At 31.1% G+C, this 25,920-nt stretch overlaps 1 protein-coding gene across 1 annotated transcript; it reads right to left on the bottom strand.

Annotated features, from left to right (window-relative positions):
• Positions 1-4,984: 4,984 nt before the first annotated feature.
• Positions 4,985-25,359, bottom strand: LOC119677648 (zinc finger protein 1). Its single transcript, XM_038089094.1, has 4 exons — positions 25,196-25,359; positions 24,289-25,107; positions 5,259-7,848; positions 4,985-5,189 (listed from the first exon to the last, which is right to left on the bottom strand). Exons 1-4 carry the CDS (start codon positions 25,238-25,240, stop codon positions 4,996-4,998), a joined length of 3,648 nt encoding a protein of 1,215 aa, XP_037945022.1. The 5' UTR covers positions 25,241-25,359; the 3' UTR covers positions 4,985-4,995.
• Between the last annotated feature and the right edge of the window lie 561 nt (positions 25,360-25,920).

The raw sequence follows: 25,920 nt of genomic DNA, 5'->3' as shown, positions 1-25,920 counted from the left end.
TGAGTTTTTTCATGCGAGTTATTTTTGGTGGCAAATTGAAAGTGAGCATATCTAAATTTCCTTTTAAATTTAGGCACAACCAAGAAGTAGTAAAAATACAAAATTGGCAATACTGATGTGACACTCTGCATAACATGCATTTTCGGCATAGCCCGAAAGAGCGTAATTTGCCGTGCCCGAGACACTCTGCATAACATGGCCCTAAGGTTGGTAAAAAAACAGAACGCAACAAACATCGCTCTCTTTTTTGCATCCGAACCGGTAACGGAAACGCACAGAAAAGTTAAGCAATAGTGGAATTAGCAATCCACACATATATGTAGGTATAATCCGAAAACGCTACTTTGTTGTATTTTGAATTATATGTGGCGCTATATATTAAAATTTTATTAAAATAAAAGTAGTAATATATTCATTGTTAGTTCTAAATTTCTTGCTGGATTTATGTAGGTCTTAAATTTTGTTCCAATACTAATTTTACACTTAGATATATCGAAACACTTTCGTATGAATGTTGTTTAAATAATGGAATTTTGCTGTTGAATTGTCAAGTTATGTATAATATTTTAACCAAAGTGTGAGCATTACAATTCTAAGATCGCATAAATACCCTGAAATGAATTTTTAGTAACCATTTTTTTTTAGAAAACCATTTTTAGTATACTTGTAAATTGTCTCATTGACTGACTTAACTCATGCTTAAGTCATTCATTTTGCTAACTGGTTTCATAGTTAAGTTAGTTTTGCGAAATCGGCTCTAAAAGCAATATAGCTTCAATTTGAATAAGAAACATCGATTTAAAGCAGTGAATAAATACCGTACAAGTGATTTTAAGGTATGAGTTTTAGCTGTTAGCTGACTATAACTCAAAAAATAAGAAAGATATGACTAAAAAGAAATTTATATATGTTCAAACATGTGTGACGTCAGAGAGATCTTAAAGGGAAGTTTTAAGAGCACCCGATTTTGCATTATTCTTAGCTCTACCCACAGGACTCTTGACAGTATTTAAAGAATATATCAAGTGTATTTAACAGAGCGAGCACTATCTTATCCTGGCTCTTGAACTAATGCAATGCTTGTCCTATTTTGGTTCATGTTACGTACTTGATATTCACGAAATACAGACCGTTTATACCTATATATTAATTTTGTATATTGTCAGATTCCATATTTCACAGGAAAGAGATAGAAAGCCACAAATAATAGGTCTGTTCCACGAGCTACTCATAGTAAAACATGAGAAAAGCAGAAGTAAAATTTACAAAAAAATACTTGAAAATTTGCTGGTGGAACGCGCTTGTGTATACACAGTGTTTACTCAAAGTTACTATGAGTAGCTCGTGGAACAGACCTAATATGTATAAATCAGAAAAAATTTAAATTTTCAATTTATATTTTTTTCGTGTAAATTTATTTTATTTTATCAATAAATTGTAAATGTATTAAGACAAAAAACGTTACTTATATTATAATAGTTTTAATATTTTATTTTGATTAAAATTACGCAATTTTAATAATGAATATATAATATATGTATTTATATTGTTTAAATTTAACACTTTCTTTAAGTTTTTAAAGATATTAATATTAACAAAGGGCAGAAACTATACATTTAACATTAAGGGATTTGTTTATAGGCGTGTGTGTATGTGTGCATGTGTAAATAATAATACAAATTTTATTGCAAGTATATATGCGTATATATGTATGTACAAACTAAGAATAAAAACAACAAAAATACCTTTCAACTGTAATATTCGATTTAAAAACTAAGTGCTAATATATAATATATAATACAATTTCTTGTTTTTGGTATGTTAATGCAATAACCGTTTATAACTAACATTTTGAAACTGTTGTAAGGCCCTAAATCCAAATTTCTCCATAACTTCCGTTTCAGAAAAATCTGTGCTTAAAAATAAGTTTTTGGTTTTTGAAAATTTTTCAAAGTATCGTAAGTTTAATATTGAAAAGAGTTTTATTTGGTTTACTAAATCAAATTTTGGGTAGATTTATAGAAAAAATTTAATTCTTTTTTAGTTATAAAGCAAAGTAACAATATTTTTAAAATTTTAGCTAATTTTTATATATGTATTATTTTAGGAATATACAATAATACAAAAGAAATTCTTTGGATTCTCTAGCTTTTGTAGTTAAGTTGCAACTCTGAAAAGTGCATACACTGAAAAAAATTAAATGCTATGACTTATGTTTTGTAAGTAGTTTTTCTTAAAAACTGATTCTGTAAGTATTGAATAAAGTTAAAAAATGTTCGTTGTTTGGGAAACCTTTGATTTTGTATTTTATGCAAGTAGTATATATTTTAAAATTAATTTATTTATGGATTTTCGTTGTAAATTTTGTCCTGTAATATTTTTTGCAAAATAATTATGGATAATATTATAATTTAATATATATAAATAAACTTTGTAAAATTGTTTAAAAAATTTGAGTGTTTCATTTACGTTAGCGTTCAATTAAGTTATTGTCAATTTTTTATTAACATTTTTAGTGTGCACTAAGAGTTTGAATTATAACGAACATTTTGTTAACAATTGTTTGTTATTAGTTTGTTAATTTTTTTTATTTTTTTTTTTGTTTTTTAGAATTTAGATAAGATTTCTTATACAACTTTAAATGATAAGAACACAACACAGCTTTTTTTCGTGCTTTACTTTTTCATCATCGAACTTTTGAATGTGTATCTATAACTATATCTAATTCGAAATATCCTAATTTAATTTTATTAAATAGTTTTCATAAGGCCAAATGAACTTTTCTTAATTAATAAAAGTATTTAAGCTTAAAAACTAGTTTTACAAAAATTTATAACTAACGCTTAAGATTTAAATGAACAAATAAGTAAGAATCGTAGAAGGTCTAAATGCAAAATAGGTGACCTCGACCTCTTAAGAAAAACTTTGCTAGTGGAATGATCAGCATATTGGCTTTATATGTTTTATTTAATTTAATTTAATTTAATTTAATTTAAATATATTTTAATTAATATTGTTTTTCAACAATATCTTAAAGATTCACTAAAATTAAATTTATCCAACTATAAATTTTGTTTGTTTGCTTTTTTTGTAAATGCTTATTTAAAAATCTTCTTTCAGTTAAAATAAATTTTCAAATGAAAATGGATGCACAATATTTTTTATATATTCCGTATACTATAATAAATATTTTAAAATTGCAATCAATATATTTTTTTTCTGGATTAAATTAAATACATAGTTAAGGAATTGGTAGATAAATCGTTAAAAGCGGCGAAGCGGTGGGGATATTTTATTATAATCTTTTTAATAATTACTGTTAATTATTTTAATACAATCATTTCACAAAAATACTTGGAATCAATTTCAACTATTAATGTAACTAATTTGCAATTTACAGCACAAATACGTAGAACAATTTCATATTTTTGCATATTCACTTTTCAAGTTTTATATATATGTAGTAACCATAAGTAAATATAAATTTTAATAGTGAGTTAGTTATTGGTAGGTAAATGTACATAGTAAGTTTTTGATGTCTAATTTCTGTATTGTCAAGTTAACACCTTCTGGTCCAAAATTCATGTATTCGCGGTTTATGCAGTACCGATTAGGAAATAAGATTTGAAAATTAGGAGTTCAGTAATACAAAAATACATTTTCTCCAGTTTTATAATAAAACTAAGCGTAAATTAGTAAACATTAAAATTGCTAAAACCCAGCCTATTTTAATTTTGAGTTGATGTGTAGAATATTTTGAGCCTAAATTATAAAGCGAAAGCCATCTCGTTGGAGTACATAAAAAGGTACCGGTTTTTCAAAAATAAAATAAATTCATTCTGTAGTATTTACTATATGTATCTAAAACACTAAACAATATGTACGTACTTAAACTTAAAGCTAAGACAGAAAAATATATATGGAAGAACTAAGATGTATGTATTTCATAAAATAATAATGGATTTATATAAAGCAACTAGTTTATAAGAAAATGTATCGAAACATAAATTTGTATATAAATGTACATTGTAAATATTAAAATATTAAAATAATAATAAATTCGATATAACGAAAGGTTTTCTGATACTAAAACACATATTAAAAAATATCAAAAACTAAATTAATATGACAACAATAATTCTGGGTTCACTACTTGAAAAAAGCTCTATCTGTGTTCCTGCACATAATAAAAATATTAAAAAACAATACGACTAAATAATGAAGTCTGCACTTAAACGATAAGATTTTTGCAGTGTAAACGTAAATTCTTACAACTTTAAGTACACAGTTAAGTGTGAACGTTTCGGCTGGCCACTTTCAGCCAGCTAATTGAGATGAGATGCCGCTTTTATTTTTCCGGCTGGAGTAGTGATATTAATGCAGCTGTTACGCAGCGATAGCAGTTCTTTAGTTGATAAGCAGTTTGGGATTGAACAAGTCGAATGGATGTTGAGTTGGCGCCTGCGTTGGTGGGGGTGGTGCGTTAAATCTTGGAGGCAAGATAGTCGCACCGTTGTGGTGATGTTGGTGAAGATGAGGATGAAACAGCGAAGCATTGTTTATGTGCAGTTGTTGCAAGGCATGAGGACTATGCAATAAAGGCGGATGCGCAGTTGCTCTTTGCTGTTGCAAACTTCCAGTGTTCCAACTATTGAACAGTCTTTGTTGCTGACGTTGCTGCTGTTGTTGTTGTAACGCTGCAATTGTAGCGTTATGTTGGTACGCTGCGGCTGCAGCTGCTGTTATATTCATATTATTAACACCAATACCGGGAGGTGCGCCAATAGTAGCGGCGTGTGCTCCATTGGAGTGGCCATTCAGCATAACTTTTTTCCGAAAATCTACAATATTCAATAAATTGGTATCAAGCGTTGTTGAGTTCCGTCTAAAGTTATTGCATGCATTTGGATTCGTTCTCGACGTGCTCGGTGCTGCAGATTTTGTAGCTGTTGTTGTAGTTGTTGCGGAGGTTAAAGCTGCTGAATTGTCGCTTACCTATTCCCTATAGGGCTTGCAATATGAATAGCGGTGATTCATGTGCTGGCTATAGGAGCCGGAATGCGAGAATCGTTTAAGGCATTTGGAGCATTGAAAGGGTTTCTCACCGCTGTGTAAGCGTTTATGTTCAGTAAGATGATGTTTGTGTTTGAACGCTTTTGGACAATCAGCACATTGGTAGGGGCGTTGACCTGCATGAAATAGAAACAAAGGCAATTTATAAGATTTACGTTAGAATCGAACCAGTTAAATTGACTCACCGGAATGTTCATATTTGTGTCTTGCCAGCGAACTTTGCTTTGCAAAGGCTTTGTCACATTGATCGCAAACGAATGGTAGGTCAGGATCGCCAGCATGGCCATGTGTAGATTCATTTTTGGCACGTTTTGGTTTGGGAGGAAGCAACATTGTAGCTGCAAAGTCATCCTCGTGTGAAATACGAGAATCATCATCACGCCATGAACGTTTCTCTGAGCCTCCAGGACTAAGGCTTGTACCTCGTAATGTGTTCAGCTTAATACTGCTCATCAACGGATTTCGAGCATATTCGGCAGCAGCTGGTGACATCTGAAAGAGCGCTTCCATTGGAACCAAATTGCGTTGTGTTGATGAACCAGGTAACATGTATGATGAAGGTAAATGAGCGCCAGTCATTGCGAGAGCTGCAGCTGCAGCTGCAGCATTAGGAAAACCACCAGTCGGCAAAGTATTGTGGCGAGGTGTTGACGTTTGTTGTGGTAGCATAGGTGTTTCGTTTGGGGAAGGAGTCTGTCGCAGTATATGCGGTGCGGGCGTTGGTCCAAAGTATAGTGCCGCTACCGCGGCTGCAGCCACTTGTTGTTGTTTGAACGTTTGTGGCACTGATGCAGCAGACGAGGGAGAAAACGAAGGAGAGGACACTTTCCGTCTACAAAGATTAATAGCTTCGTTCAGATTTGAAGATGATTGCGGTACAACTCCATAGAGTGGAGAGAGTTGCTGTGAGGAGTTAATAGTTAGTTTAGCAGACATCATGTCTTCTCGCTTAAATGACAAATCGAGCGGCTGTTCGTCTATTCCTTTGGGCACGAAACTATTTTTTGACTCACTGCTTTCCTGCACCTGACACGACAATTTGTTGCCATTGCTTTGAGTTAATTGTTGATGATGATAACTTTGCAACTTGCGTTCGCGTGAGCGATTATTTTGGAACCACACTTGAACTACACGTGCATCGAGCTGTAGTCGTGCAGCAATAGCGCGGAATTCCTCACGACTTGGTCGAGCATTCAGAGCATAATGTTGTTTTAGTAACTGTTGCTGCTCCTCGTTGATGGCTGTACGCACTCGTACTTTACGTTCACCATTTTCGCTATTGCAGTCGTTGCGCGAACTAGAGTCATGTTCCTCATCGTGTTCCTGTTCCTGCTCATCCTCATCTAAATCACTGGACTGTAAAAGTAATGAAGAACTTCCTGATGTCTGTTCGACTGATTCATTCAAACGCACTAAATGTTGTCGTTGGTATTGGCGCTGGTCGAAGTCATGATTTATTAACCCACAAAGAACTTTTTCATGCTGCACAAGTTCAGTTGGATGGTTGAACTGCTTGTCACAACGACTACAACGTAGCTCAAAACCTAAATTAATTTCGGTGAGTTCTTTCTGTTCCTCTGTCTTAGCAGTCTGGTTGTTTTTAGATACAGTAGTTATCTCGGTCATCTTGTTGCTTGTGGATAGCGTTTTGATTTCTTCATTGAAATCTGTTTCACAACGCTCTTCTGATTTGATTTTAATGCAAGGTATTACGGTACTACTGTCTATTGTGATGGGTGAAGTGGTTCGACTTCTTTCTAACTTAACAGAAATATTTTCGAACTTTTCATTATTTATTATATCTTCAGCTAAATTATTTAAATAAGGTTTTTCATTATTTTCAAGCAATGCTTCTGGTGTTGAACTTCTGGATTTTGGACGGCTATTACCCGTTTCTACCTTATCTTCTCGAAGTTCATAATCTTTTTCACACTCTTCCAAAGAGTTGGATTTGTATTCATCACCATTTTTGTCTTCTTCAATATCTTTTTGTTCACTATCATCTATGTCCATAATCAGTTTTGGGTCATCCGGTGTCTCTTCTTCAACAGCATCGTCGATAATGTTACCATTGGAAGCGAGATGAGATTGCATATCAAGCTGATGTTGTTGCTGACCAGCTGCAGTTAGTTCTAATAGACGTTGAATTCCATAGGGATGAATTCTAGGTTCAAGTGGCAAATTATAAAAAGGATGTGGAAATGCAGCTAAAAGTGCATTTACGGCATGATAATCATTGTAATTTGGCAATAATTTTTGGTAAAATGCAGCAGTTCCTCCACTAGAAACAACATCACCGGCAAAATAATTCATAGGGTTGGGCATGCCAGTTGGATTTATAGGCGAATTCCCCAAGGCAATATTTGAAGAATGGTCAATTATACCATTTGTCTTACCATTGGAGGCACTTGTATTCATGTTATGACGTTTCGCGGTAGAACCTTGTGTTGTGGGACTGGTGACACCGTTTTTCTCTAACGATTTCAGCATAGCACGGTTGTTATTGAGTTTCAATCCCATGCTAATACACTTCTTCGAAGTCATATGCGAAGAGAATGAACCTGAATGTGAGAACCGTTTACCGCAATTATCACAACCAAAGGGTTTTTCTCCAGAATGAATTCGAACGTGTTCCTTCAAGTGGTGCTTAAACTTAAATGCCTTATCGCATTGGTTACACTTGAATTTGCGCAACAAAGCCGACTCATCGTGACTGATCATGTGGCGTTGTAAGCGGTAAACATTTGCGAATGCCTTATGACAAATATTGCAGCTCTGCAAAGAAATGAAAATAATTTTTTATTTAAAACAGAAGATATCTCTACTCTCAAGTTCACTTATATATCATAGCTCCGAAACCATCGGAAGTTATACATATAGTATATCCTCCTCTATTAAAATTAACACTGCAGCCTTTGCTCAATTGATCTGATAATTATTTTCGCATCTAACACATGTAGAATCTTTTGAATTCTGGAAATTAGGTAATTACGCATTTTTGAACACCGAGGACGGACAAATTATGAATGGAATTAGAGCCAACAGAAAATGAACCCAACGCTTGATAAGCTTGGCAGAAGAATGCGGTGGAGGGTACAGTATTAAATCAAGAAAACAATGTGAATAAAATAGAATTGCAAAATTTGAAAGTATTTAAATGTAGACCGATTTGTGAGGCTTTACCACTGTTGTCTTTTGTCTTCGCAATAAATTTGTTTTATGCCAAAAAGTCTTAATATAAATCTAAATCATGTTGACAAACTCATTTAGAGATATACGAGAAACAAGTCCATTGATTTATTAGATTGAATAAATTTTTACGATATGTTTAAAATTGTATTTGGTAAATTCATAAATTATTTAATGCTTAAATAATAGCAACACAAACTAGTAAATAAATATTTTCCAAAAAAAAATTTTTTTTTTGAATTGAGCAGAAATAAATAGTTATTAAAGAAATAGAGGAATGGAAGGGAGCTTACAAAAGTAAACGTAAATAAAAAAGTCTTGTATTGAGATGCCGATTAAATTTTTATTTTAATATATATTTTAGACCTTGTCATAAGTTGAAAAATTCAATACCATACTAATATCTGTCCCTGCACCATCACGTAAACTGACTGTAGTGATTAGAATTAGCCGTTTATGTCACACTTTCATCACATTCAAAAAGAATAGGCCTGGATGTGTCATAACATATATTGACTTTTTGTGGTTACGCTTGTTTTTCATATGGAGTTACTTATGGACTTTCATTGCCCTAGAAACGATCATTGTGTTTGTTAACAAATATTACAAGAAAAAACTGAACCTCTTCAACAAAGAAAATTGGATGCGTAAATACAAGTTGCCTAGGATAACCCATGATGCTCATGACCTGCCATAGCAGCATTTCAGGATCCCTCTAATATTATTATTCGGTACGTCCATCTAAGCATGTAACATCTTTTCCCTATCATTGCAAATTTGAAGTAATTTTATGTTTAAAGAATAAATTGGAATTCTACAGGTAATAAAATTATTTAAAATAAGCAAAACAACATTAAAACTTAAGAATCAACAGGAAAAAACACAAAAGCCAAATTGTAATTTTAGCTGTGTATCTTCCTTCAATTAAATTGGACAGAAAATCGTAAAAACACACAAAAAATGAAAACCTCGAATTTACCGGCAATAAAACATCCGCACATTAAATCACGGAAAAATTGAGCGCACGATCGTAAAAAATTTCAGAATTTCAAAATAATTGTTTGTGTTTGTAAAAACACACAGCAAAAATATATTTTGAAACAATTTGAGCAAAAATAAATAAAACAACTTTTGATAAAAACCCACAACGCAACCAAAAACCTGAAACTTAACCACACGCGAAGGCGGATCTTCGACAAACTGAATGACCAAACAACAAAGGTGAGAAACGATCTTGAGTCATTTGAGAAGTTTTTCTGGGGGGAAAGAAGGGACAAAACCAACAAGGCACATGTCGATTTATAGTTCGACTCAGAAGTAAATAATCGGAATAATTATCGCAATTAGACAGCTTGATCTGTTTCATTAGGCATCGATAGTATTGAAGAAGATATGTGTAGAGGTATGTGTGTAGACAAAATATAAAATAGATCGGATTAAAATAATAACAAATCGTGGTAACATTCAATAAAATAATTTTTGTTAAGATTAGTTATTTATAAAAGCATATGGCGTCACAATTTCCGGGCAGAGTCGGGGTGCGCAAATATTATGGTAAATTATCTCCATTTGCTCATTAATATAATCATCGTAAGATAGTCTTCATTCTTCAATTATAAAGACTTATTAGATATCAAATTAAAAGCTACATATGTATGTATATATATAAGGTAGTTAAGCAAAATTTTTTTAAAATATATATTTATTGAATATTTATTATTAAGATATTTATTTTACGGATCTTAATTTTGTAGAAGCATTATAACGAAATTTTTAGATCCAAATTATGTATTGTACATATTAATAGAGATTTATTTTATTTCCCTTTAATATTAAATGCTCAAAAAAAATTTTTTTCTTCCCCCGTTCGTAATTACGTGTTATGCCTACGCAGCAAACTCCAAACATTAAAGCCGAGTAATAGAAAATTCAAAAAAAATAACAACAAAGTAGAGCGAAAAACTGGTCCCATTTTATAAACATACGACAGCTTTCAGGAGAGCCACATAGTAATTGACAGATTTGTTGTTTTTGTTTGTGCTTCTGTTTTGAGGTGTGTCAATACAAAAACAAAGAAGCTATTAAGGTTTGAACGATGTTGTTGAAGTCTGATTTTTACCAAAATTTTTTCAAAACAACAATAGATTCTTCATAAATTTTATTTGTTTATTAATTAAGATACAACAGTGATAAATACTTTAAATATGCACACACCTGCCTGACTGTTTATATATTTTCACTGTTTAAAATTTCTTTTGAGAATTAATATCATTAACAAGACATTTGCTTTGTTAGAGCTTAACAAAAATAACTTAAAGCAAATAAAAATAAACAAACGAACTTCACTAAGCACATTAAGAAAATGCAATAGCGATCATCATCATCATCATAATGATCATTATTACTATTACATTTATGAGGGAAAAGTGTACGAGGTAAAATGTATAAAATTCCAAAAGAAAAAAACGAAAAAGCTCGACTGCAAGAAAAAGGAAAGAGGGGCGATGTGGAGGTATGTACATATGCAACATTGTGTGCCTTGCTGCAGATAAATTACTAATATATTTAAATAATTTATCGATAAGTTTTATTTAATGCTTTTAAAAAACCTGTGTTCTTTCTTCTTCAATCGTATGCAACTGTTGAAAGATGTGTTAACATACACGCATTGACCACCTTTAAATTCGTTTTTCCTCATTTAAATCGCATTTTGTGGCGGCAACTGCACCTCAAAGCATGCAGTGTTGACGCATGGGAGACATGTTGACTGCTTGAAATAAATCAAAAGGTAAACTTTTAACAGCGAAATGTGCATTGACCTTTAACTTGTGGACTAAATGAAAACTTTAGTGGTAGTCATTTTAGTGGTAATAAATAAAACTTTTATTTTCCTTGAACCGCTTATTCATACAAAATACATATACGTACATAATCCACCGATAACTTAAAATATTTTATAATATCGAGCAGCGGTGCGTAAATCATGTGTAGACTGGCATTTTAGTTCCTCATTGCCGTGAGCAGAACATTCACAGATTCCCGCGTACATTTTAGAGACACGCGACTATTAGTTTTTGATATACTTGATTAATTTGTTATAATTTTAAAATTCTTACTAAGTATCACTGATACTTAGTAAAAAGTTTCAAGACAAAACTTTTTGCTGATTTTTAATCACTACATTTGCCACTAAGTGTGGAATTAATGATGTTAATTTTTAAGTTATGATAAGTCATTAATTTTATTACCAAAAACGAAATCGATAAATTTCCATACGTTCAGTACTTACATATATATATATATATATATATATATATATATATATATATATATTATAATATATATATATATATATATATATATATATATATTTTTAATATATATTATATATATATATATTATATATATATATATATATATATGGGTGTGTATATCTAATTGTTTTCATTTTAACTGTAAATAGTCGGGTCAAGTTGCTGCCTTCAATTAATGCAATGAGTGGAGTGAATCACACGATTTCAAGCGAACACGGCAGTTTCATTGTTGATGATAATGTTTTGTTGTTGTTGTTGTCACATCTTCAGCTTCCAATGAAATGAGATCAGTTTTAATTTTACATACACTTAGCAGCTGCAGAGCAACAATCGCTGGTGACTTCGGCTTAAACGCAGCATGGGCTGTTCATCATTATGAAGTTCGCTGACAAGTTGATAGCGAAGTTGGCACTTCTCCGCTGCGAAATATAATTTTAGTTTTTTTTCGCGGTTTTACAAATAAAAATGAACTTTGCACATGTTTTGTTAATGTTGAAAAAAAATGGGAAGAAACTATTTGTGTACTTCTTTTTGTAGAGCAGAGAGAGCGTTGAGCAGTAAAACCTTACAGCAATCATAACGAATACACTTAGAAAAATTGTGTCGACCACGACGCCAAGTTTATTAAAACTCGTTTATATTTAATTGGTTGTGTTTATTTTCAGAGTGAATCCCTCATTGATTTGAATTTTTCTGGTTTCGATAAATAAATAATGCAAACTTTTATTTATTAGTAATGTTTGCTAAAATTATTTGCAAAATTAATAAAAAAGAGCGGATATTTAGAGTGGGCTCCAGTATTGCTTCTAAAATTTTTTCGAAATTAAAACGACTTTATTATTAACTTAATATTTGAGTACAGTAATTGAGATCTATTATGTTACTCTATATAAATTATTGTGAATTTTATTTTTGGTGTTAATCTTACTTCAAATTTAAACTAAGAACACAGTTACATATTCAAACACACCCTGTATTATGATGACTTCACTTATGTGGTGTCGCATAAATAAAATGCTTACCAAATTACTTTACTTTAATTTCAGAAAATTTTAATTTGTTGTTATATTTATTTTTACTTTTACAACCAAAGCTCACAATTCAATGTTATTAAGACAATTTAAACAAAATAAATAAAATGTTTAACATTTCAATTATTTTTTATGGTTTTAGTATGGAATATGTGGCGTTTGAAGTCATGCTGTGTCTGCATGCAACGTGCGTACGACTTGGCATATGCAAAGCTCAACCACTGAACGAATTCAGATTCTAAAATTTCTAACATAAACAACTTAGGCAAGAATGACTGAGACGAGTAGGCAACAATCCGCTGCCTTTGTTTTGCTTTACTTGTTAGCGCAGATGTTTGTTTATTCGTAGCCTTTTCTACAGCATGTCAAACTTATATTAATTCAAAAAACAATAACAAACATTTCCGGTTCCGTTGTGTTTCCGCACGGGAAATTTATAATATGAACAGGTAGTTTTTCAATTGACACATATATGGAACGTTTCAACCATTTATGGTTATGCCGCTTTCTTATTGGCCAGTTGAGAATAACAGGTTTTATCTTACCAGCTTGAAGCATTGTTTTGACTAACTTAAACCAGTTACCTGTGTATACGCCATCTTTTACTGCATTTATACAAGCGCAAGAGAATGTATAAAATACGCCTACCTTGTATGAACATCAATTGCAATACAAAACAAAAAAAATTGTACTGCACAACAATAAATGATTGTTCTAATTTATACATAAGTGATAAATTTAATTTTAGTATTATTATACATGATTATTTATTTATGTTAAAATTATTAGTATTTCATCTCGATTTTGTTTTCACTTTTCATATTTTTACAAAGTAAAAATATCCTTGGTATGAGAAATCTTTATTAGAATCAATTTCATTTTGTTTTAATCTTTAATCTTTTTAATCTTACACATACATATTTTACGATTGTTAGTTTGTCATTATTTTCGTCTTTATTCTGTTTCAAAGTATCAGTAGTATGTGCATTAGTTAATTTAATCTGAAGGTATTGTTTCTTAATATTAATTTTATTCACTTAAAAGTAGGCGTATTTCCTGTTTTTCTCGTTTCACTTTTTTATACATATATACATATATATATATGTATATAAGTTGAGTCACACGCTTTTAAAAATTTAGTTACCAGAGACGTTCTTCACGACCGGAAACGTTCAATTGTCAGTTCTACCTTTACTGCCCAAAGTCGCAATAGCAGCAGTAACGACAATAATAACAATAACAACAACAAAACGGGGAAAACTAAATGTATGAAACCTGGCATTTGAGTCATGATCGCATCGTACAAGCAAAAAAAGAAGAAAAAATGGAGAACCGCACATACATATATATTTGTGTGTGTGAGTGTTTCTTGTTTACTTTTAACGAGGCATGCCGCAAACATTAGTGAAGAAGAACCGAAAAATAACTCTGCCAGCAACATGTGGTAAATGAATTATATGTGGACAATTAATCTAATTGTTTCTTTATTAATTTATTTCAGCCTCTGTATTTGTAGTTCACTTAGTAGTTCACAGTTTTCATTATCAGATATCAGGGTAAAATTGCTGAGGGCGATTTAGTTAGTTTTATAAAAAGTAGAATGTGAAAATAAGATAACAAGATTGCAAATTCGGAATTCATATTTCGATATTTCAAAGTCAATGTTTTGGTTTATTTGAGAAATACTTTTTTTTGCTATATGCTTGTATAAAACCGTTTACGAAAGCGGTGTTTTTATAATTGTATAGATAAATCTTATTTAAATAAACAATCGAGCTAAGTAAGCACTTATCCGATCAATAATGCACATGCCAGAATATGTACATATGTACACATTATTTTAATATCTGCGCCTCACACATAATCAGCACTCACGTAACTAAACACTACACACTACACAGAGAGAAATTATCACAGAATTCTTGATTTAATTGTCTTTGACACATACAACGTCTTTAACAAAATAGTTGCCACAATAGTTGCCCATCTTCACGCTACACGGCAGTTGCCATAATTTTTACAGTAGAGTAAAAAACTAAGCAAAGTCGGAAAGAAGGAAGATCTTGAAAAGATTCACTAAAAAAATTGGAATAGTCTTGTACCACGCATCGTAGGTGGGCGCTTCAAGCAATTGTCTTTAAATGGGGCGTGTGCTTGCGGTTGCTTTAGTATTGCTTAGTTGATCTTTGTGATACGCGGGTATATTATTTATGAATTTTCGCTTGTTATTTAAATGGTACAGCTAATTTTTAAGTTAATTTTGAATTTTAAAAAAAAAAAAAAAAACGAAAAGGAATACAGAAAATCACATACATATTAAGTTTGTTTGCTTGACAGAAATTTGTTGTAGTAATATATACGTAACTGGGTCCATAAATGTTACCGCTGCCACCGCGCTTTCAGTCTTTCAATTCTTAATTCGGCATGGGCCGCTTCGATTTTTTATGAAAATTTTTCGGAAATTTTATCTAATTCTTTTAATGCTTATAAGTTGTCTCTGTGAACAGAAAATAAATTTTGTAGAAGTGGAAGCTAGCAGCAAAGACGTTAAATTGTGTTCTGTTCTGTCACGTCAAGGTATTTTGAAAAAATAAAAAATAAAAAGAATAATTATATCGAAGTAGGAAAATATCAGCGCACCTGTTGTGCTGCTATCGACGTGCGCCCTACATCTGGTAATAATATAAACATATATACCTATGTATGTAATATATATTTATAGGGAATCATATTCCCATGCTTATCATGTAGATGAGAAATGACTACGAAGTTTTTCAGAGTTATAAAGTTTTGCCTAGAGAAAATCTACTAGTAATAAATAAATTTGTTATAATATATATTATAACGTAGCTTTTCTTACTCTTGGAGGAAAAAATAAATGATATTTTCATAATTTTTTCCTTCTTCAAATTTAAAAAAATTCCAATACTATTATGAGTGATACTCCCGCACAATGTAGCTTAGAGAACTCTTAAAATATTATTTCCTGTGTTGAAAAAGCATAATAGTATTGTATATAATGATATCGTAATCAATGTTTCTGTAATTCATTTCATAACGACTATTCACTATAGTGGATCGAAATACAGTAAAAAAATTAATAACATTTTGATTTTTATTTTTTAGTCTAATAAATGTGAAACGACAAAACTGTCCAAAATTCAGATTGCTGCTGGACAACATACATAATATTTTAGATTATGTGGCTACATAATATAAACCAAAAACGCGTTTACGGTTTATAACGTAAGAATACTTGAGCAGATAGGTAGTTACGTGAAATTCATATTTATAAGGTGGGCTGCGTTTAAATATATTAGTGTATAGTATAAAAGAAACTATATATATATATATATAAATGGAACTTTTCTTCTGTTTGTAGAATATCAACTTTATCGTACGGAATTACAGTGGTCATTTAAAATTTGACTTAACTTCCGATGTGTATAGAGATGGCGCTTCACTCATTATTTCATAGCGTTTTGACAGAAGACTGTAGCGTCTAATTGACCTGATTTTTTGTTCACTTTAGTATTAAATGAAAAAAATATGTTTATTTTGACAAAAGTAATAAATTCTTAATCATAAAAATATGCAAAAAATGTCGTACTCGTAAAAAGAATTATTCTGAAATTACGCAAATGAAAATGTTAAATTTGAAAAATAAATAAAACAATACATAAATACGTTTAAAATAATGAAATCGAGAATATAAAACAAATAAATATACAAGCACTACGTTCACAGATATAAAAAATAGAATAAAATAATTAATATTGTTAAATAATCACAGCAAGACTGCGCACATTTCTGTCTCATTTCTGTCGTTCGGACGACCTAATTTCGGGGACCTTATCGCGACGGTCTTTCGGACTATTCGAATCATTTTCATTTAACACCAATTAAGCTGAGTTAGAATACCCATTCGAGTAAAACGGACTTGCGTACTTGTCGTAGTTGTCGTACTGCCGTACACTAATCACATTAATTTTTATTTTCATTTTAATTATAATTATAATCTGATTAAAATAAAATGAATGAATTCACACTTTCTTGGTTAGAAGATGTTTTTGTACCTTTGCTTTGAGGTTGAAGAATTCGTAGCGAATCAAAGCAGCGAAATATTAGAGGAATTCGGGACCGCAAAAGGTTATCACCGACAACTCAAGCGTTTTCAGCGAATGTACCCAGTAAAATGTTATTTTTAAATTAATTAAATGAAAGAAATAAAATTTTTTATTTTATTAGTAAATTTTTTGGTTTTGGTTACAAATTCAAATTATTATTAATATTGTATTTGTTGTTATTGTTGGTTTGAGTTCATCAACATTTATATATGAGATATGTATAGGAATATATGTTATGTATATGTACATATATTAAATGAAAGAAATTAATATTTTTAGCCAGAGTTAGCCTTACATGGCGAATTAATGGAACAAGCAATTCGACAAGGGACTTTACTTAAAATTATGGTAAATAATTCACGTGGAAAGGAATTTAATAGGAAGTGAGGCAAGCAAATGGAGAATATATAAAATAAGTAAAAAATAAATATTTTTGAATAAGAAAATTCATTTTAAATATTTATTAATTTTTTATAATTAAAAAAAATTTTAAATGAAACCCCCACAAAACGAGGCGGACACAATTGACTTGATAGAAAAATGGATTTTTTTATAGAGCAGAGCGACACTGTCAGCAGCAACAAATTGTGCAGAACAACTCTCGGTGACAAATCAAATTAATTTGTTTATAAACTCAACAAAAAAAATTTGTTAAAAATCTTCAAAGAAAATGGTTTATGTTTAATTTGCCAAAGGTGTGCGTAGTAGTTCGGAAATATATAGTTTCTTAACGATTCAAAGTTCGTATGGGGGCTAATATGGAATTCAAATACGTCTGTAGTTTATCGTAATTTACTGCTTTATCTACAATGTGCTGCACAAACAACACAACAATGGAAACTAAAATTACAAACATTGTATTGTAACAGTAGTTCACATTGACGTCACATGACAAGAACATAAAAACAAAAATTTCTTTTGTTTTTTATCTATTTTTGAAAAAAAACCAAATATTTTGTATTTGTGCTATTTGTGAATAAACATGAAAAATACATAAAATCCATATAAAATAATAAGAATTACCTCCGTAAGGAACAAAACAATGAAGTTGACTACATAAAAGGACATTTATGGCATGGGAGCCATATGGGACGCTTAGATTTCTTGTAAGTAAATAGAGACGAATACGAGTGTAAAGGAATAAATAAATGTAGGCTACTAAAAAGTCAAAAATCTTCAAAAAAAAAAAACAAAAACAACTGAGAGTAATAATAGTTACTGCTCCAATTGAGCTGGAGGAGAATAACTTAACAACAAACTTAAAAAGCAAATAACAAGGTTGGGGAGCGTACATTAGGACTACAAATTAGCATACATTTAGCAACACGTTTTATGTGAAGCAATGTATTAAAATAATATAAGTATTATTAAGTTGTGAACACACACTTTACTTGAGTTCTTATGTGTAACATAGAAAACATACACATACTCATGCATTCCTATGTAAATTATTTAATGAATTGATTTTGAGAGTCATACGTATTACATTAGCCGAATAAAAAAATAATAATATGTAAGAAGAGGGTTAAGTAAAGAGGGAAAAATAACCAAAATTAATATAAAATTTTGTATTTTTTTATTTGCATCAAAACTAATAAAAAATATTATACCATCGCTAATATATTGAAGAAATCTGCAATCTTTACTGTGAAATGCCATCAAAACATGTTTTAGACAGAACTAACTGATCTTAGCGGAACATATAATACATATTATATGTAAGTAGTTGTAGTTTTTTTATTTAACAAAAGAACTTGCTTTTTATAACATTATTTCATTTTTTATATTTAATTTATAATTAAATATAAAAAGAAAACGACTTATGGTCTGAAATTAGATGTCAGTCATCGGTCATCCACAATAAACATGTATGTTAATAGAGTAATAAGATGGAATTGGAGGAAAAAGCAGTTTCGCGGCGAAGCATAACTTCAAATGGGGAAGTGTGTGTGTGACAACAGTTTTAGGAGCATAAATTAAGTTTTGTTAAATACAGTTTTTTATAATTAATATAATAATAACAATCAATAACTGAAGGGTTAGACAAATATCTGCTTACTAGGATATATATACGATACAAATATGTGATCATATTTTACTGACCTGATTAATTGTTAGTAGGAGTGTTAGTAAATTAGTGAAGAATAGTTAATTTCAAAATTAACTTGAAGCAATTATTATTAAAAGTATATAGATAGTAATTATAAGTTTAAGTAGATAATTTTAAAAAATTATAAATCAAACATATTTTATAAGCCTCCACATATGTAACTAATAATTTTAATTTAATATGCAAAAATTTTTAAAAGCAATGTAATTTAAAATAAAAACTTTAAGCGTCATAAATTTCAACTTTTTTAATTTGTTCGTTTTAATTGCATTAATTTTTATATACGTATATATACGGTACGTAAAAGTAAAAACAAGTGTGCCCTTCATTTTGTTTGTTTTATGTATTTAATGATTTTTTTGTGTTTGTGTTTTTGTTATTATTTTGTTTTTTGGTAGTCTCACTTGCGTACATGTATTATGCAAAATAAATTGCTATTAATTTTTCACTTTACGTTTACCAACGCAAGCACACAGGCGTGTATTTAAGCAGTCAGAGTGACCTTTACCAGAAGTAAACCATTAGCAGAAAAAAATAAATCGCCGTTTGGCATTTATTCATTTGGAGTTACTACTACTACTACTACTGCGACCATAACCACCATCATCAGAGCTATCAGAGCTATCATCGCCCACACCGTCATCATCACCACTATACACTTGTGTGTGTGCAAACATAACTTTACTACCTCAAATGAATGCAATTTTTCAATTTGATATGTTGAAAGTTCATACTGCTGCTTTAATATCTATTTTTGTTGTTATGATGTTATTGTTGTTGTCGTTGTCATTGCTGTTGATGAGGCGCACATATACTTATACAATTCAACTTGATGTGGTGAGAAAGCTTAAAGTTGTTGGTAACTGTTTACTGTTTACAGCATAAACAAAAATAAAAATATTAAAACACACGATTTCAATCGCAGTAGCCTCGGTAGCAATGCCATTGGACGCAGCTCAGCAAATATTTAATTGCTGCAGTTTTTTAATGTTTGAGTTAAGCAAGCTAAGTGTTGCTGTAAAGCCAACTTGCAATAGGTAAAACCAGCAATAAAAATACGGGTTAAACATATATGTTAAAAATGGACAAAGCACAAAAAGGCAAAAGTTGACTAATAATTTATGAGTTACCATTTCGACAGCAATTATGTGTGTTGACCTTTTAAACTGTAGACGTAGACTACGCGCATATGTGTGTGCGATAGACACGACGCTAAGTGCTTTAGTAATAACAGCGCTGTAAAAATTGTTTTATTGCGAAGTAATAAGTAAATAAAGTCGATAAAATATTGTATGTTCGTGGCAAGCGTGAATGGATTTCAGCTCTAAAATGGCACTTTATATCGTTAAGAAATATATTACCTTAATTTCTTCTTTAAAAGCAGTCAAAGGACTATACCCTTATTACACTAATTAAAATTTCTATGATATGTATTTGTTTTTGTAGATTAACAGTTGTTAATCTGTTACAACGCTAGCAGAAATTAAAAGTTTAATATTGCATAATTGAAAAATGTGTTCACTGTCATTTTAATAAGTAATGAATTCAACTATTCAACACGTGTAAAAAAAGAGACAACAATACTGTTAATTACAGTGACTTCCGCACCAAAATGGCGTTTGATAATGATAATTTGTGTCGTATTTATCTGATTAAATATGTGCATAAAGTCATTTATTGTAAAACATATATAAGTATCTACATATATTCAAATATATATTATACATTAATTTATTTATACAAATATTTATTTCGTCACTAGGCTATTTGAAATATTTGGTATCCCTGTACTTTAATGTAAAAAAGAGTAATTACATACACACACATAGATATTTGTTCTTTATTTATGCAAAAAAATTATAATTAATCTGCGCAAATTGGTTTGGCTTTTATTTACTGTTCAAACTATAATTAATTGGTCTCACACACAATAATTTAAAAATGATAATGTATAAATATTACATTATTTTTCAAAAAATTGCAACAAATTACTTATTGCCCTCCGCAAAAATGAGAGTATACTATATTGCCAAATTATATTCTATTTTATGACTTTATTTTGGTGTTGAAAGTTTTCATGAATGTGTGTTAGATGATATAATTGGTTAGAATGATGACACTTAACACTGTGAAATAATAATAGGCGTTAATAGTAGATCTTCAATTGACTACATATAAATTATCGCATCATTTTTTACAGTTAGATATTTTTATGTTAGTATATAATATTAAAAATATTAACTGCTTAAATGTACTTAAGTAAATATTGTACCACAATGAAGTAGCTGTTTCTCAGAACCACATTCTCATCAAAATGCAACTAATATTTTTGAAGGATTTTAAATTTTATATTTCATTCATTTTTAAATAGATTAGGTTTGTTAAGAATAAGCAGGGAGAAATGAATGAGTAGCTTTTTTATGAGGGCTCAGAAAAATTTTAACGTAGACTAACTAAATAAAGGAATAACTGAACTATGGATGGAGGCTTTGAGGACTATGGATGGAGTAGCAGTCAAAATTGATTGCCTCAAGCGGCAACAAAAGTAACAAACTTTAATATTTATTCACAGGCTAAGGCTACGTACTCCACATGTTTGCTTTTTGTGTGTGCAAAGTGGCCATATTTTTGATATTAGTTTTTTAGATAACTCTGAAGTGTGGGCTGCTCACGCTGAAATCGTAAGCCAAGGTACCTCGATACTGATTCGTTCCCGATTCCCGCACGGCAGTGTAAGCAGTTATGTACACAGAATGTGTATTATTTTTTGTTGTTTTATGGTGTTTAGTATGGCAGCAAATGTTGTATGGTCAAGTCAGTTACACTACACAAGCAGTTATTGTTGCTGCATATTACACATTTTAATCGTATGCTCACACGTACACTCACACATATTGAGTGGACCAACACAGACATGCTTAAGGTAACAATCACAGTTTTTTATGATTATGAAGCAGTATAAAAATAAAAAACTATGAAGCAACATAAAAAATTGCATATGAATTTATTAGTTTTTTGTGTTGGGCAGCTCCCCACACAGTATCATCCCCGTGTCACGGTAGTAGTAGAACCAGTTTGTATATTGAATTTACTTTTTGTACGTATAGCATTTGTTGTTGCTCCTATTGAAGAACTAAATTATAATTTATGACTTTAGTCAGTGGTACCTTTAACAGCCTTCAGCAAAACGGTTGGCAATCTTACGGAAAGGGTGTTGTACTTCTCATTTTGCTCAATTTACCCAATACGCATTTACGCAGCAGCACATGCGGCAATATAAATGCCATTATATGAGACGCCATTGTTGCCACCATAACTGTGACTACTACACAACCGTCACCTTCTTATCAACAGCACAAAAATAATAAAAAACGAAGAAAAACAACTCAAGTTTTTTTACGCTTTTTTCTTTTTCTTTTTCTTTTAATTTTTTTTTCATATTACTTATGTGTAGGCTCCCTACCGTCGTACATATGCCTGTGCGTAAGCGTAGGTTTGCACGCGCTTGTGTGAGTCTTATCAGCATTACAAAAAAAATTATTTCTACCTTATCACATGTTCCTTAACCAAAAGTATGTTTAAGTTGTTTGTTATTGTTGTTGCTGATATTGCGTCGAAACGCAATTGGGAGTTATGAGCACAACTGACAGACTTTGACTAAATGACTTTACTTGACAGATAGTAAGGTAACGGAGGTAGGGCAAGAGGCGGTATTATATGTACGAATGCTACTGTAATGAAAGCTTAGTAAAGTTTGAAGTTTATTAGTAAAATCTTACTGAAAGTGGTTAAAGGGCAATGAGGGGAGCTCAGATTTTCGTCTGTGAGATGTAAGAAAATTGCTTTAGGCTTGTGGTTTGCTGTCCCTTGATAGCATTTTTTTATTTTAGTGTTTGTATTATTTTTTATATATCACCCAGTTACCGCCTACGTTCTAACGTACTTTCCTCAGTACGAGCTAGTTGTTATTGTTCTTCTTCTCATTGTTGTTGATAACAGAACGGTGTTGTTATTATGAAAAATTTTTTATTACTTCAGGGTTTTTTGTTTTAGTTTTCGTTGCGATAAAAGTTGTTTGGTGCTTATCTCCGGCCTATCCAAACGGAATTTTTTTCTAAAAAATCTAAACATTATTGGAATGCATTTTTCTTTAAGTCGATATTTTCTATAGCAAACCACACATTCCATATATTGTTTTTTAATGTAAATAGAAATAAAACTTATAGCTTGCATTAAACATGTGAGCGAAAAGAGTTTGAAGACAGTCTTATCGGATGTCTAATTTACTTTTCATTTTTTTTTTGCTTGCTTTTTAATTTCAGTAACATATACTGTTTTGTTTTTTTTTGTATTTTTGTAATCATTTGAGGCTTCAATCAAATGCTCAAGTGGCAATTTATTAAAATATTTAACAGTTTTCTGCTAAGAATCAATGTTGTAAAGTATTCCGGTTCTATATCCATAATTCAGCTCTGTTTTTCTCTTTTTTCCCTTTACTAGAAAACAATGCGGGTTCTTTGTTATGGACCGCAGCCAGTGCTACGGCGCACAATGCAATGATCTTTAGTTAAAATACACTGAAAAAAATTTTGAAGTTGCCTTCATGCTAACAACATTCTCGCATAGAATGTAGTTATTTTTCTTTATGTAAGTTAAAGATTCATTGAAATTATTTACTTTTAGCGGCGTGTGTGAGTTGTTGAAGACCTATTTGCAGTCTCCTGAACTTGCAGTCTTCTACAGTTCAAGCGTGACAGACTTCTCGAGATATATATACATACACATATAAAATTCAGAGAGGGATGCGGTGGTATATTTTTGAAAGTTTTAATAGTTTTGAAATTTTGTATGTTTATTTTGAATTCAATTTAATTTATACTTATCACATATGAGCTAACTTGATTCGATTTGTATTTTCTGTACAAATCAGTGAGAAATAAGTTAGTTGGACTTTTTCCTATTGGACATATTGTAGATTGTATATGATGTAGTTACATATAATATACTTATACACTTCGAAATATGCTTGTTTTTAAATATTTGTGTATATTTCATTTGTGGTTAAATTTTGAAAACAGAATTTAAAAACCAAGCGGTGACTCAAACCTGCTCTTTCTCAAGTTTACAAAAGCGACCAAGAAACATTGTTGGAACTGATAACGACTTCAAATTTATTGAGCCTGAACAGAAAAGTACTTAAATTCTTCTTAAAACATAAAAACCAAATAAAATTGACTCATATTTCTTAGCGTAAATAAACAATGAGGGCCCTTTGTTGTGGAGTGCATAAAAAATGTATCGCATAAATCAGAAACGGTCCTAATGCGTGACGGTCTCAATGAAGAGGAAAGAAATTTTCATTTAACGTGTCATTTACATTGCAGTAGTAATTTTCAGTAATTTTCAAATTGTTTTATTTCATTTTTCATAAAAGATGAACTTACTTGATTCGCACCGCCCTGAGATTGCGCCTGCGCGTTTGGAGAGTGCAGAAGTTCGTGCTTTTCGAGTTGATCGCGAGTTTGGAATGTCGCCGTGCACTGCATGCATTGATAGTGTCCCGCTGAGCTATCGCCAAGTGTAGAACTGGGGCTCGAGGTGAAACGTGCACCGTCTAAGTCATATAAACTGGAACTGTTACCGGCATTATTAGATAAATGATGCACATTGTGTTGGTGCTGACCATTCGTTAGTGCTAGTAGTTGGCTTGTTGGTGATGTCCGCGACGAGGTGGACGATGACGACGCTGAGCCACCATTTGAACACGCACCATTTTGTGCTGTTTGCATTGCCAGAGCAGCCATAAACTGCACAGGATGCAAATTAGCTGGTAAGTGTGATGGCAGTTGATGATGTTGCATGGCTGCTGCTGCTGCTGCAGCGGATGTTTGATGATTGTGGTGTGCTGCGTATGGTGTGGTTGCGCTGAGATCAGGTGCAGATGAGAGTATTGGTAATGGTGACAATGATGAAGCAGTAGTTGATGCATGCACCGGCGGCGTTGCTAAAGTTGTTGGTATCATGTTAGAATATGACGACAGACTTGGAGAGTTTTGAGATGTTCTGTCGTTATCGTTGTTTTGAATACTATTATTGTTTTTGATTGTGTTATTGTTATTGTTGTTATTGTTGCTATTTTTCGTCGTGTTTACGCTGGTACTGCTCTCATTATCATCAGAGTCAATATTCACATGTGAAGTTCTATAATTCTCATAATTAAGTTTATCGTGTGGATGGTCATGGATTATATGATCACGTAATGCCTATAAAGAAACATTATTTTGATGTGGAATATGATGTGGACAATATAATCACTTTTATTGTGGATTAAAAAGTGTTCAAGATATTTACCTCGACACCACTTAGACGAATTGAGCATTGTGGACATTTGATCATATAGTCAGTGTGTGGAGATGTAGCACCAACAGATGCAGACGGTCCGGTAGAGTTCTCGTCATCGGCACTGCTGCTGCTTTTTGGATTTGTTTGATGGTGATGTAAAGTGGACGCCAATGAAGGAACTAGGGGGATATAATAGCTCTTTAAATATAAAGAATATTGATTCGATTACATTTTAAATAAATATTAAATATTTTATAGAAGAAGTTGAAAGGATGTCAACAATTATTAAAAAAAAAAAATAAGTAAAAACTTGTTTTCTGGTGATTCCTAAATGTTTATAAAAAAAGGAAGGAAGCCTAAATAATTTTATAAAATTTATAAAACCAATATCATGTAACTATAATTTCAAGTTTTTATGATCTCTTTTTCTAACGGAATGAAAAAGATGTACCTCTACGAAAACATAAGTTTATGTCCTATGTTATGGATTTTTTGAAAGTTAATTTTCGGCAAATAAGTTACGTGTAAGTAATAAATATTTTGCACTCAATATATAAAACTATAAGATAACTAAGATATAACTCTTATGTCAAGATCAATATATGATAAAAATAATATAACGCAAAATATAAAGAAAGCTAAAATATATGACTTATCAAAAATAGATAAGTTGTGGATTTAACAAATTACGCGATAATAAAAATTTTTTTTTTGAAGAAATCATTCCCGGAAAT

This window comes from Teleopsis dalmanni, chromosome 2 (assembly GCF_002237135.1).
Source record: "Teleopsis dalmanni isolate 2A chromosome 2, ASM223713v2, whole genome shotgun sequence".
Classification (NCBI taxonomy): Eukaryota; Metazoa; Arthropoda; class Insecta; order Diptera; family Diopsidae; genus Teleopsis; species Teleopsis dalmanni.
Note: the sequence above shows the minus strand (reverse complement) of the source record. Positions and strands in the feature narration are given on the sequence as shown.

Excerpts from the sequence above, each read along its gene's own strand:
- LOC119677648 (XM_038089094.1), bottom strand. The coding sequence starts at position 25,240 with ATGATCAAATGTCCACAATGCTCAATTCGTCTAAGTGGTGTCGAG. Across the intron at positions 25,108-25,195 it reads TTCGTCTAAGTGGTGTCGAG|GCATTACGTGATCATATAAT; the intron begins GTAAATATCTTG and ends GTTTCTTTATAG. Across the intron at positions 5,190-5,258 it reads ACACAAATATGAACATTCCG|GTCAACGCCCCTACCAATGT; the intron begins GTGAGTCAATTT and ends TATTTCATGCAG.